General features: G+C 35.2%; 1 protein-coding gene across 2 annotated transcripts in view; it reads left to right on the top strand.

Moving 5' to 3' along the window:
• DPH6 (diphthamine biosynthesis 6) overlaps positions 1 to 15,252 on the top strand; it is a 210,181-nt gene that overhangs the window by 82,567 nt on the left and 112,362 nt on the right. For both annotated transcript variants that reach the window (XM_056346646.1, XM_056346647.1), the window contains 4 exons: positions 3,678 to 3,824; positions 5,091 to 5,222; positions 9,067 to 9,196; positions 12,638 to 12,812. In XM_056346646.1, coding sequence (XP_056202621.1) covers positions 3,678 to 3,824; positions 5,091 to 5,222; positions 9,067 to 9,196; positions 12,638 to 12,812 — 584 coding nt within the window. The remainder of the gene's footprint in view (positions 1 to 3,677; positions 3,825 to 5,090; positions 5,223 to 9,066; positions 9,197 to 12,637; positions 12,813 to 15,252) is intronic.

Below are 15,252 nucleotides of genomic sequence, written 5' to 3'. Positions count from 1 at the left end.
AATGTACAGTGGGTGTGGGAGAAACAGTGTAACAAATGAGAAAATATATTGCTTTTGTGAAGTAACATGAAAATGTTATGTGATTAAAATAGGTTCTATAAGATTTAATTAAAATGTCATTATAGGCAGGCTTGGTTTTTTTGTTTTTAAAGTGATGAGAATCTTATTCAGGGAAAGTTAGTCTGTTTGTGGCAGTCTATAACTTTAATTTTTAGCTTCTTAGATCACTTTCGCTATTGACAGGAATGGAAGACCAACATTTGTATGAGATTTGAATATAGCTACTAAACAGGGTCTGGCAGCTCTATTTAGGCTGGCATTGAGCCTGTTGTTCTTCTAGTGCCAGATTCCACACCTAATACTTCTGCTGTAGCCTGCACCTGTGCTGCTGCAGAAAGTGATTGATTTCCTATGTTTTTGGAGCATTGTGGGAGTCAGCCTTGAATGAATGATTGTGATTTATCATAGGCAGTGAAATCAACAGTAGTCTATAATTATTTTTGTGGTCATTGGTGTATGTAAGAGATGTAGAATTTGTAGCATTAGAAGTTTCCAAAAAGTTTGCATCTGACCAGCTGTTTATGTATGTGTGTAAACACAGATGTATGATTTTATTTGTATCTGTTAAGCAATATTGATATAAGCTTAACAATCCATAAAATATTGACACATTTAGGGAAAAAGGTGTGACTGGATGATACAAAAATTTCATGTGGCATCGATTTGGGATATTTGTAATATTAACTAATTACAAAGCTACAGGGGAGTTCTGTAGGTTACACCAAACCAGTTGTGATACAGTCTGTGAGTCTCACTACACCCCCATGAATTTTTTTATGAAGCATATTTTTCAGAAAACTTGTTTAGAAACATAGTTGAAAGAACAATTTTCACAGATGGCATAAAAATGGAATAGGTGCTCTTTTCATGCTCACTTGCAGAGCATATAAATTCATTCCTTCAGTTTAGGAAATGGAGAGAAGTTACAGGTCTCTAATAGTGCTGACAGAAGATACTAGATCTTCTAAAAGGTAATTATGTAAATCTTGACAAAAGCAAGAAACAAAGTGGCTGTCATACTGGCAAGCTGGAACTTTACCCTTTTCAGTTCACGTGTTTTTTGCCTAGTGATGGATTGTTACACCATATTGAACTTAAAATCCAGGTGATGTAAAAAGAAAACCCAAAGCAGCATTGTGATGGTATCATTCATATCACCGTGTCTGTGCATGCTCATGCAGGAGGTAGGACCAAGTGGTGCAAACTCTGTATATGTTACGTTAGTATTCAGTGAATGCCTGTGCTATGCTGCAAATTCATTGTTTCATGATGTATGTTATAAATTACCCAGTGATGAAGGCAACTAATTTAATAAAACAACAATTTGCAAGAAGGAAGTGGTAGCACTTTTAGCACTTCATGCCACTATATGGTCTGTATATTTCTATGAAGCATTGTCTCATAGATAAAAAAGTAGAAACTTTAACAAAAATAGAAATAATTGAGTTTTCTTGGTTGTTGTAGAATAATCCAATTTAAGATCTATTTCAGTTACAGATTTGTGTTCCTGCTTCTTTATTTTCAGGGTCATACCCGAAGGGTTCAGGGCTATCAGGTAGCTCTTTGGGTAATGGCAAAATATATCAACCAACAGTAGTAGCTGAAGGTGTAATTCAATGAGTGGGAAATGGTATGGGTGCTGTTGGATGCTTGTATATTGTAGTGTTGGAATGTATGTCGTGTTTGTGTTAAACTGCAGTTTTCATCTTTGTGCTATTATGTTACATTTAGTTGACTTCTTTTAACCTCTCATGTACAATTGATTCACGTAAAGTAGATTATTGCCTTGACTTTCATGCCTTTCTTGGAGGAATGAATAAAATTATGTCCAATCAAAGAACATCAGCCCCTCTTAGAGCATAGCTTTAGTGTTTACAGTGCTTATAAAACTCCCCTTGAATCCTTTTAGAGGCAGCAGAGCTGAGTTTCCTCTCATAGGCTAAATTACAAAAAGGTCATTACCTTTCCTGAGAATTTCCAAATATACTGTTTTAGCTTAACTGGATCCTTTTTCTCTCCAGTGAAGTCAAATATCAATGTAAATACTGAGTTCTAATTGCAGAATTCTGATGCATTCTATAGTTCTCTGCATTTTTTTCCCACACTTTTTTTTTTCTTAACATCTAGAGAAAACTTTGAAGTTGGAATAAGATATGGGTCTTTTTCCAAAGGAAAAAAAACACAATAAAATTACTTTTTTTAAAAAAAAAAGTACATATTCAAATTTGATTAGTAATTTCTAATATATCCCGTTTTGTTTGACAGCTTCATGAGATCTAATTGTTAAAAAGCAGAGAATGCAGAGGATCAAACTACAGATGACCTTATGGGTGCTTCACTGTATAATATTAATATTCTTCTTCATAGGCATTTTGCATAGAAATTCTATAGATAGTAAACTAATTTGTGAGCTAAAAGAATATTCAGCAGTTTCTAATCTATATTTAACAATTGCCAAAGGCTTCATATTTTGTCAGCTTTTTATCTTCCTTTATTTGGCTTTATCATCATTTTTGTGAATTCAGTATTTAAGAAGCCTGCAGTAAAATACATAGTATAGACAATATAAGGAATTTGAGACCTTTGAGTAGAAAATTAATTGGTATAATCTGGAGTTACAGCATGCAGAGGTGTTTGGTTAAGGCTTATGGATAAATTCTGTCATAATTCATACTGGGTTTAGATGAAGACAAGTAGTGTTAGCCAAGCTAGTGATCCCAAAGTCAGCACACTCTGCAGATTAGGCTGCCTTGGAAAATCAGATGGAAGAGAATAGAGGTTCCAGTTGCTCTAACATTAAAATAAAATATATGTATGCTGTAATTACATGACTTATTGAAAATACGAGTACAGGATTTTGGAAGACTGGTCAGTACACACTCTGCCTGTGTATTTTGCTTTAAAAGGCACACTGGCTAGCTTTCTCTTCCTAGGCCTAAGAAAGCATTTGGGAGGAAGAGGAGGTACAGTGAATTATTTTTCTTCATTTTCCAGAAATTACTTTGAAGTATAAATCTTGGGAAATGCTCCCTTTTGTATCTCAAAACTGAGCATCCCAAAGCGTGGTGAATTTGATGGAAAGGATAGTCTGTGAGATGATTAGAAAGAGCTGTGTTTTTTTAACATAGACTGCATTCATTCAAGGTACCACAAAACTTTAAAATCTTCTTGTTAGTCTTTTGTTCTGTTTCAAGTGTTTAGTGACAGTGTTAATTATCAAATAGTTACTTTTGTACTTTTTTTTTTCTTTCACTTTATATTATTTTTGGAAAACATCGTTGTCCTGTATATAATTGTGGAATAGCATTTCTTCATCATAGTAGTCTTCCTGTCTTATCTTGAGTTGCATCATTTTTCATATCTATTGCCCTTATTTACTACTAAGTCTGCAATTTTATTCTATATGATATGTCAACAGGAGCACATTGTAGTCTGCCCATTTCTGCAATATAAATAGGGGAAATCCTAATGCTGTTCCTTCATTAATTGTTCTAAGCTTATGTACCCATTGAGCTATAGTATTTTTTCTAATTGAAAAGCAAAATTTGAATGATAAAATGTGCTGATTTCATACTGCTTGACATACTGTTCATTTTATGTTTCTCTTAAGCAGGGAGAATCTGCAGTTACGTTTACAGTCAATAGCTGTTCTTGTGAGATAAGCTGTAATTATGATGATATTTTCCCTTCATCAGAAGAGGATGAACCACAGAAGAACATTCCAGTCATATGGAAGTCTTTGAAACATAATTCTTTGGATTTCGGTGAGTCTTGCGCAACTTTCATTAGGAAAGTAATATTGAATATTTCGTGCCACGGTGGAGTACGCTGTTAATTACTATAAGAATACTCCTGAAAAGAATGTTTGTGACCTTAAATAACCAGTCTGGGAAAAAAAAAAAAAAAGAGAGATACTAGAGATACTACTACAATGCAGCTTTCTGATAGAAATCAATAGATCTGTAGTAATGAAGCATTTAAAATTATTTTACAGAAGGAGCCAAAACCCATTTCTGCCTTCCTTTCTTTCTGTCTTCTGTTCTTTCTCCCTTTCTTTCAGAAAAAAACACTTTAATTTGTTCTGTTTGCCTGAATGAAATTACTATAATATAATAATTTGAGTGGAGGGATGGAGTTTTATTTAAAAGTTCTAACCACACCTGTAGCCATACTCTGCTACTTTTCAATTGAAGAGAGAAAAGCAAACTCTGAAGTGAAGTACAAAATGCAACCGTTCAACTTGCTTACATAGTGTATGAGTCTGTCCCCACCCAAGCAACCCTGGGGTGACATGCATGATCAAGTTTAGCAGCCTAGCAAGTTACTGTGTCTTAGGTGAGCTGCAGTAACTGTCATCTGCCTGACATTACCACTGCCTGAAAAGTGTGGTGGTTAATGCAAGATAAACTTTGAAGTACCACAGCATCACTGTTACCCTATATCCAAAGATTAGTAAACTTTTCCTGAGAGCTGTGTTTCATAGTGTAACAGTGTTTGATATTGAATGGTGTTTAGGTTCTTGAATATGGATAAGTGCCTAGTGGGATGTTAAAAAATGTCTAAACATGTTATGCATTTGCTAAGATGATCAGAACCAGGTTAAACACCTAACTTCCATTAAAAGTTGGCATGTGAGTTTGAAAATCTGTTCCTGTGTCACTTAGATACTTTTCAAAATTTTAGCTTTTCAGTGTCATGTTTCATGCCAAGTCTGTATCAAAACAGGTAGAGAAATTGTAAAAGGTCAGCAAAAATGGAAAGGAGGAGAGAAAGTACTGAAATTCTCAGCTAAATACTACTTGCAGGCATATTTTCTGAAGGCAGTGTTAGAGAAGGACTTGTCAAGTAGCATTTGGAAGCTTTATTACCAGCAGACTTACTTCGAAGTTTTTGCTTTATATCTGTTTATCTGTAAATGTTTTTTCAAGATGTGTTTACAGTTTATGATTTAAACAATTTAAAATATATTCTAGGTTAATCTGAAATCTTTCATAACTATAATCAATACTGCTGTTCTTCATTTCCCATAGCTAAGACATTTGGAAGGTCAGGAAAATCCCCGAGTGGTTACCAGTGGTTTTCAGGTATCACTGCCCACTTCCATCCATCAAAAGACAAAAATGCTCAAGAAGCAGCAAGGGAAGCATTTTCTTCTCTCCAAGGTACTTCACTCAGTTAATGCATTATGTGCTCTTAACTATACTGGTTTTAATATGATATTAAGTAAAACTATGTATTGTCATATGGTTTTATAACTTTAAATGTCATGGTTGTCAGTTTGCCATCTCATTTTGCATTTGATTGGAATCATTGATATCAAGACTGCCGGCTTTAATATTGAACATATCATAATTTGACTGGTTTTTGAAGGTGTTAGAAAGCCAAAGTAGTGTTCATATCACTGTAACAACACTATTTCCGTAGTACTTAATCACTTTATAACTTGCTTTATAGCTTTCTTACAATATATACTGTGTTTGTGAGTGCATGTGTGCTATGGATGCTGTCTACTTGCTAAAGCATTTTTGTCGCTAACATAATTTTTAATTAAGTTTTCTACAAAGCTGTTGTACATTTTGGCATTGAGGATTAGGTCAGTAGCAGTAAATCTCATTTATATTCTTAATGTAAAGGAGAAATTGCCATCTTGGGAATCATGAAATCCAGGTTCCTTACTGTCCGCCTCTAACATGATACTGACATAAAACAAAATGATCGCATTTTTTGGTTTGGGGATTTTTTATAATTATTTTATTCTAAATTTTAAGTAAAACATGTTTATACAGACTTCTTTTCATTTATAAAAATGGAAATAATTTTTAGTATCCTAATGGATAGGCTTGTATTCTTGTTCATGAATTTGCGTGATGTATTTTCCTATAAAATCTTATTTTTTGCATCTGCAGTTGAATATCCGTGATTGAATATAGGATAATAAGGAAACCCTAGGATTTTTTTTCAGAAGCAAAGAAGTTATACTTTGTAGAAGGTCATTAAACTAGTTTTTGATTGCTTGGAAATCAACAAGGTGCATGTGATCAGACTTTTAGTAAAAGTTGATAGTATTTAGTGTAAATCTTCTGGGCATAATCTGTAAATTGAAGCAAAAGTTGTGTAATGTTTTATTTTGTTCTCATTATACTTGAATGGAAATCTGCCAGTACAAACATGATATATTTTTGCCTTAGCATCTGTCAAAAAAGATTGTGTCTCTGACTAGTAGAGTAGCCTATTGCTTTCAGCAAATTACTTGCATTAGATGTATTACAGTTTAAAAAGTGCTAATTGTCTGATCCTTGATAGAAAATTTCAGTTCTTACATTTCCTTTTGGTTTTATTTTTTTGAAAGTGGGTGTGGAAGACTGAATGACTTAAGATTCTGTCACGGCTAAAGAAACTGTTTCTGAGAACTTAACTGTTTTGCAAATATGCACAAGGCTTTTTCTAAACTCATACTTGCAATCTATACAGCAGTTTGGTGTTCAGTGCTGTGAGAATGGAATAAGCACAATCCTTTTAACCTCTTTGCTGGGTTAACTGCTTTAATCACCTCTAAAGAGGATAAGTGCTGCCAAAAAGGTTCAGAAATGGAAATTTATTACTAGACATTATGAAACATGGTTCTTCTGTAAAGTCAGTGGAATTCTCCTGTGAAGCCAGGAACAGGAGGGAATGCAATACCTTACTGTTTACATTTATTTTCTTGATCTGTTTTGTTAAACTTTTCCTTAGATACGATTGGAATGTGACAAAGATTTCAGTGCTTTGTATATAAAGCAGCTCTGGTGCAGCTGTACCATGGCAAAGTTCCATAGGTTTGAAGGGTATTAAATAGTTTTTTATTATTACGTGAAATTTCAGTCTAAAATTCTTCATCCTGTAGACAGTTTGGATACTTTTTCATGGCCCTCAGCCTAAGGATCCTGGGTAACCCATTTAAAAAAAAAAACAACTAAACTGTACTTTGGCCAATGTTATCTTTTGGGTCAGTTCTTTTAGGCAGTACTGCCTAAGTAAGGATGAGTCTCACCTGATCATATTTTATAAATTGTTAGGAACAGTGAATGCCTTGAAATTCAACAGAAAGGTTGTATGGTTTCCTTGTACATCCTGGAGATGTGCTGTGTAAGGGTCCTTTCCTGGGTAAACAGAACTTGTTGTCAGGAGCCCAAGTGGTGGGGTCGGTAACCGGTTGACCATTTATTTTATGCCTTTCTACTAGATAGAGTGCTTTGGGAGGTCAATTTTATTCTGCTTACAAGCCAGGGAGAAATTATTTCTCATCGTTTCTCTAATTCATTCAGAAGGAAAGAGGATTGTAGTTTTACTTACTTCAGTATTTTTTAAAAAGATAGAAATTACAAATTTATCCAAATCTTTCTGCCTTAAACTTACTTTAATACTGTTGCATGTCCACAAATTAGAGTTAGTTTGTTGGCTTATGCATTTTGAATTTAGAACTGGAGGGGAGGGGGGTCAGTTTGGAGTGTGGGGTTTTTTCCCTCCAGTATTCCATGCAATGCTGCAAAACTTTTCACTGCAAGCCAAATATCTTTCTTCTTGACTTAAATGCTGACTGGAAATTTGAAAAATATCCTTGTTTCCTCCTTGACTGATGTCATAGCAGCTAGTAGTGACCTAGTGATTGCTATCAGGCAGCATTCAAATACATTTATATCTCTGGACAGAATTATTATTGAGTACTAATTTCTGAGCTGATATTTCTTGAGATGTATCTTGACTTCATTGGAGTTCTATGTCAATTGCTATATAATGTCTTATATCACTTAGCGCATCCTTCGTTTTCTGTCAGTGGGAATTCCCCTCTTCAGATTGCCGACAGTAATGGCAGCATGACTAAAGCTGAGACATCTAGAGCAAAATTCAGTATTGGTGTGACCAAATTAACCTTTACGGAAGTGTGCCAACTCCTGAACTGTCTTCAAAAGCACAGAAAAGTTTTACACAGAAAGTATTTGTTTCTCACTAAGGCAACAGCCAAGACGAGAATGTCTTTATACTCTTGTGCTTCTCCACTGGAAAACAAATACATAGGTATATACAGGTACGCACTAATATTCAAGGACAAGATCCCCAAAGTTACATTGAGAAGGGTTTTACGTAGCTCATTTAAGTTAGGTCACGTGAGCCTGTTATTATAAATGTTCTGTATTCAGAGATTTTGTCTTCATTTAGTTTCTATTGCTTATGAGTTATAAAGGTCCACACTGCAGAGCTGAGTCACATATCTTGTCATGGTATTGACTATGTAAGAGTAATATATTCTCCTTAAGTGCTATGGTTGGAATCTTCTATACATACACATTCAGATGATCTTGACTTCCCAGTATCTTTTCTTTAACTGTCTGCTTGAACTTTCCTTTGCTCTCATCTTTCCTTCATTTCTCCTGTGGCCACTTCTGTTTCCTATTGTCTATCTTGCCATTTATAACTCTTTGTTTATGCGAAGATTATTATTGCAGTGAGGGTTTTTAAAAACAGCTCAGACAAGCATCCCTCTGGAATAGCATATAAATATTTGATCTTTTCTTTGAAGAGGGTGATGCACTAAAGAACCTCTTATTGTCCCTTCCAGTTCTGTACTTTTGTGATTCAAAGTCCTTTATAGATTACTAGCTGTCATAGACTGAAAATAAAAAAAATATGAGATAATAAAACTTATGGATACAAGGAATTTGGACTATAACATATCTACATGCATTAATGCATGATATGTTTTCTTGGTGCAAGAATTCACTGCTGCTCAGGGTGGATAAAATTTATTTGTATTCTGTTTCTGTATATTTGGAAAACTAACATGAGAAAGAATTTAATGAAAAAAGTAGGTATGTGGGGAAAGGTAGTATGTTGCAAAGCCTTCAGTCATGTTTAGACAACTTTTAGGTTATTACTCGTTGATTTTGCTAAACACGATCAGGATGCCTATGCTGCCTTCCACACATTTAAAATATTCTGTCTAACAGTTGTATTATTTTTATTCTGCAGCTAATATGACTTCAGAGGGATTGAAACTGGAGGATATTATTTTGGTTCATCTGTATATGAAGAGCATGAAAGATTTCAATGTTATAAATTCTGTTTATGTGACAGAATTTGATTTGTGTCCACCAGCAAGGTAGGATTAGACTACTGCTATAGTATATTTATGATACACTGTAATATACTGAGTTATTGTTACCATACTTGTAGAGCTTTTGTCCAAATGTCTGTGCCTTACAGACTTCCAAGTAGAATTTTGCTGCCTTTTGGAGTAATCACATCAGGGATGCCCAACTCAGACTGGGGTTGGAAATTCTTGTCTTAATATATACCATAAAGTTTATAAATGCCCCTCCTATGTAGACTTACAGAAGAATAATACATTTTTTGCAAGTCTCAGTTCTTCTCTGTGACTAAATTGAACTGACAACTCCTTTGTACTGGTGGGATTTTATATGCTTTTCTTGTTTGTTTTTCTCCCTTGACCTGCTGGCAATGCTCCTCTGAATGCAGCCCAAGATATTATCAGCCCTCTTTGCCACAAGGGCACATTGCTGGCTCATGTTCAACTTGGTGTCTATCAGAAACCTTCAGGTTCTTCCCTGCAAAGCTGCTTTTGAGCCATTGGCTCCCACAATATACTGGACTGTGGGTTTGTTCCTTCCCAGGTGCAAGACTTTCAGCTTGTCCTTGTTGAACTTTATGAAGTTCCTGTGTGCCTGTGTCTCCAGCCTGTCAAGATCCATTTGGATGACACCAGAAAACTCTGGTGTATCAGCCATTCCTCCCATTTTTCTATCATCTACAAAATCATCAAGGGTACACTCTGCCCCATCATCCAGATTATTAATGAAGATGTTGAACAGGACTGGAGCCAGTATAGACTCCTGGGGTACACCACTACTTACTGGACACCTGCAAGACTTTGTGCCACTTATCTCCACACTCTGGGCCTGGCTGTTCAGCCAGTTTTCAATCCATCTCACTGTCTGCTCATCCAGCCCATGCATCAACAGCTTCTCTATGAGGGTGTCATAAGAGTGTCAAAAGCCTTACTGAAGCATTATACTATCAATGATGATGAAATCTTCCTAAAAGTGATGAGGTTTGGAACCTTCTAGGTCCTTGTGACAAACCTTCATCTTGTTCTGTTTGTTTTGTTAAATACAAAAGCAAAACTGTTAGCTGAGAAGGTGCCTGAGATGCACATCATGAGATACTGGGTTACCAATATATGCTTACTCTGCTCTCCTTTTCTTTCCCTGCTTATATGCAGTTGGCTGTGGTTGAAGATGGATACTGGACTAGGTGGATCTTTGGCTTGATCCAATGTGGTTGTTGTTAATGTCATGTGTTTCCATCAGATAATGATCGTGGGTAGCTTAGCTGCACTTATGTATTCAGTAAGAATGCAAGTATTAAAAGACACTGTTTCAGACTTCTGAATACACTGATGCTAACACTTTCATTCATAGATCCCCAAGTCATAGGTTTTTAATTTCTGTTGTACAGAATCTTCAACATTGCCTCCAGGTCCACCTCTGACATAATGAAAGAGCTTGGTGGTCTTGTTACACAGTATGTGATTACTGTATTATTTGGGTGTGTTGGGGTTTTTTTCCGTTGGAAATTGGATAACAAGCACCTAGCTCATGAAAATTTTGTTGTTGTTTTTTTTTTAAATTTGTGTTTTAAAACTAGTTTTCCATCTGTAAATTCTTTATTGCCTTTTGTCAAAAGGGTTTATTTCTTATTACACTAATTCATGTTCTCAAGCATGTGAGAGAATATGCTAAGTATGCAGAACTGCTATAGCATGAAAAATTCAACTTGGATCATAGGTTAATACAGGTTGGAAGGGACCTCTGGAGGTCATCTAGACCAATCCCCTGTTCAAAGCAGGGTCAGCTGTGAGGTCTGGTTAGCAATTTTCTAATGTAAAATACTATATTCTCTGCTTTTATTACTGAACATGAAGTGTAGTGTATTTTAATGTGAATTTTAAGTATAGCATGACAAATAGTTAAAAGACATTGTTAAAATAATGTATACCATCATAGATTCACATTCTCCTACACTGTCTGGGTGTCAGAAGAGACTAAAAGAGAGCAGGAAGAGGCTTCTTCAAGGTGCTGATTGTAGGCCAGGAATAAATCACAGAGAGATGGACTGTTGGTTGCCTGTGCCTTCAGAGCAGGGATCTAGTCCCATCTATAAACTACACAAAATGAATATCCACTCCTATATATCTTAAGTTCTCTTTACGACACTTAACTTCTCCTGATTTAGCTTCCTTCATTTCTCATGTTGCTGCGTGTTTTAAGCCTCCACATTTGCATAGCCAGCCACATAGTCTTCCATCACTAAAATAACAGGTAGAAAGATTAGAAAGTTGCAGGAAAATGGCTTTTTATGATTATTTTTATGGAACAAACAGATTTATGTTGCATTTTGTCCACAAGAAAAATTATACAGCAGTTTGCATGGCTGCATCATTGCATTATGCACAGAGACCTGGTTGTGGGAGTTCTCACAAGCAATATGCTGGAAGCACTGACTTGGGGTGTGGATCTGCACTAAATTTGCAAAATTGTCTTGAAAATTTACCAGCCCAAGCAGAAAATCCATTCATCCATGCTTATGATGATAGTAATGAGGAGAAAATACTGTATTTGCATGTGGGAGGAGAGGAGAAAAATAGTTTTCTTGGAAGAAATAAGCAAGATGAGAAGAATTCTTTAAGGTTATGTTATATGATATGTAAAGAGAACAAGTAATTTTTTGCTGGAATCCTGCTGGGAGCTAAATGACTTTTTTATGCATGGACTGAAAATATAATTACTTTTGAGGCTTTGAAATGTTGATTTCCTGTACACACCCCCTGCCTTTTCACTGGCCACGTGCAACAGACTTTCTATCTGTCTGTCCATCCAGGCACTCAGTCTTGTTTGGAGAAAACAAAAGCCATGTTTTTTAAAATAATACTTAGTAGGTTTTCAGTCCTGTCATAAGTATGTGTCTGTCATGCAACCTGAAGTGTAACAGAAAAATATCCTCAGTATTGCATGGTAACACGTGTGAAGGATGTAAAGGAACAATAAGCAGCTGCTTTTTAGAAATCTGAACCTCTAGTGCAACTATTCAAAGGACATTCAGTGAAAATGCATGGAGGTAAGAAGATGAGAATGATGCGCTCAGTCTGAAGGCTGCTTAGCATGACCTATCTAGCATTTCCAGATTGTGTGATCAAGGTTTTTTTAATACAAGAATGCATGTATTCTTAATAAAGTAATACACTTCATAAAAATAACCAAATGGAAATGAGCCACTGGCTATGGTGCTAGTTTCTACTTGGTAATGGAAATTATCTTGCTGGAAGTCTAAAGCTGGTCATTATTTGCAGAGGAGATAACAGTGTCAGTGCTAGCAGGTTATTGTGATACCATAGCTTTTGTTTTATGTTTCTGACAAAATTTCGTAACATAGTACCCAAATGCAAAACCCATGGAAAATAAATACTGAAAGTTGATGCGAGCAAATTTTCTGATACAAAAAAATAATTGTATTGTGTTTTCAGAGTATGTGTGGAAACCCTGTTACCTGATGGAGTACTGTTTTGCATTGACTGCCTTGCACAGAAGTATGACATTGCAATGGATGATGTGTTACATGATGAAAAACTGGTTATGCATGTACAGAGCATTTCCCACTGGGCACCTGCTAACATAGGACCTTACAGTCAGTCCATCAAGGTAGGCAATCTTTGTTACTTCATGTGAACTATATGTCAGTTTACTGAAATGAGTACAGTTATAAAGTCTCCTCTCCCATCCGAATATGCAAAAGGAAATGTTTAAAAAAAAATATTTAACAATGAACATTTTGAATGTATATTTTTAAAAATCATGGACAAAACAAAAACTTAACCCTTATGAGCCTTTCATTTTGTGGTAAGACAGGTTAAACTATTCTTTGCAGAGATCTCAAGAATAGCCAACTGTTGTTGTGCACTATAATTCGACCAAAAATTGTGTCGCACTTTTATACATTTTTATAATCTGCCTAGAATATAAACGCTATTTAGGAACATCTGAGGACATCTGAAATTTGTTTGTTTAAGGCAAGCAAGTTCAAACTTTTTTATAGGTCAGTCAATCCTAAAACACTTATTTAATGAAATCCCTCTTGACACTTTTGGTACTCCTTAATCATTTAAAAGTACAGCAAGATTTCAGAACTATTATATTTTTACAAATTAATATCAAACTGAATAGAATATTACATACTATTTAAAGATATGAAAAGGAGGCAGTAAAGTATCATGGAAAAGTGGACCAAAAATCTGAATAAAAAGCTTTTTTCTTATTATGGTAACTCTTGCCCAGCTAGTACCATTCTGACAACTGATAAAGTGTCTCACCTTTTCTGTTGCAAAAAATGTATATATCCCTTTCTTACCAGTCTTTCTTGTGTAATATGTTGTCCAGTCCAAATTATTGTTGTGCGAACTGATTTAAGTAACATGTTATGGTACCTGTTTTAAATTTCCTGAAACTTCTTTCAGCCTGCAAACCCACCTATTATCATGGCCATGGAATTGTACTTTGTTTTGTCTTTGTACCATTTTATAGAAAATTTCAGGAATAGTATTTTGCTTCAGAAGCTCATGTCAAATCTTTTCATTTGCAAGAGGAAGTGTTAGTAGATAACTAATGTATTAATCTTGTGGTTACAGCAGGGTGGGTTTTTATCTTCTGTATATATTCATTTTTCTTGAGAAAGCAGAAAGTTGGTTTATTAAACTTTCTTCCATTCAGTCTTATACCTCAACAGTCATAGTTGTATCGCATGATGCATAGTCCTGCGAAGATAAAATTTAATAAGCTTTGCACCTTTGCATTTGGAGAAACTTCTTTGATATATCATTGCAACTAACCTTATTACTGTCCTTGAGCTGGCATATGCTAAATTCAGAAAAGAGTGTGAACTGAAAATTGCTTTAGTAACCCAATGAATAGCCCCATGCTGCAAACAGATGGTAAGCAGGCACTGCCAGTCTCTTGGATCTCCTGGTGGTATGGGACAGTCAGCATAACCAAGGAAAGGCTCTTTTCTCTTCAACGATAGTGTAACCAATAATGCTGGTCAGCAATTTAAACATTAAGGAAAACTTTTTTTTACTTATTTCTGAGTATCAATATTTAACGTTATCCCGGTTTTATCTTGCTAAGAATGTTTGACTTTTTGGTGGCATTTTGAACCAGAGCTTGAACCAGTAAACATCAAAAGAATATTCTTTTTTTATTTCAGGAAATGTGTTTTATATTAAAATATCTTTTTCTTTCTAAAATAGCATAGAAAAGATACAACCTACAAAACTTTTTCATAAGAATACATCATAGAGGAATGTGTAAGTGCATAAGCAATGTATTTGCATTTGAAAATTTATTAATGGAAGATAGGGATCTCATATGTTCTTAAACACTAATTTTCCAAAATTAAAATCTTTTTTAGGTAGGTTTTCAGAACTTCCTCAGACTATGTGTGGGTAGTTATTAAGCTCTTAAGCAGAAGTAAAGCATTTCAGTATGTTTTAGGAATAGATATATATAGTAGTATATTTTCCAGAATAAATAAGGAATAAAGGTGGCTTTTTAAATCTTTATAGTTAGCAAAAATGATCTGAAATTATAATTATATCATGATGAAATGTTGATCAGTTTTGTATATTTGAGGAACAGAAGCTTAATGGTCTTAAAACAGTAGCTGGTTATTACCCTTACTGTGTATCTGTAGATTTTGTTTGTCATTTGCTTGACAACAATTGGACAATTAAATTGTTCTCTTTTCAGTCCAATATAAAGTTTCATGGACACTGGGGAATCATGTTTTTTAGCACAGTGTTTTTGCTCGGTTCAGAATAGGCCAAGGACTGTAACATTCAGGGTATTTCAAGTTGGGATTGATGTGCACTGGCATGTAAGAGCGGAGCTGGCAGCAGAAAGGTGTAGGTAGTTCATGCAAACTATGGAATTCACACTTCAGGCTCAACAAACCACTCAGCAGAGCATCACTTAAATTCTGTAGGGACCTTGCTGGATCCTGCCAGCAGGTGCTCTGAGGACAAAAAGTGAAAATTTGAAATTTACCATAAGAATGTCCTGACCTCAATCTGATAGACACCAAACAACA

Source organism: Falco biarmicus, chromosome 7, assembly GCF_023638135.1.
Source record: "Falco biarmicus isolate bFalBia1 chromosome 7, bFalBia1.pri, whole genome shotgun sequence".
NCBI classification, from domain to species: domain Eukaryota; kingdom Metazoa; phylum Chordata; class Aves; order Falconiformes; family Falconidae; genus Falco; species Falco biarmicus.
This window is presented reverse-complemented; position numbering and strand designations above follow the sequence as displayed.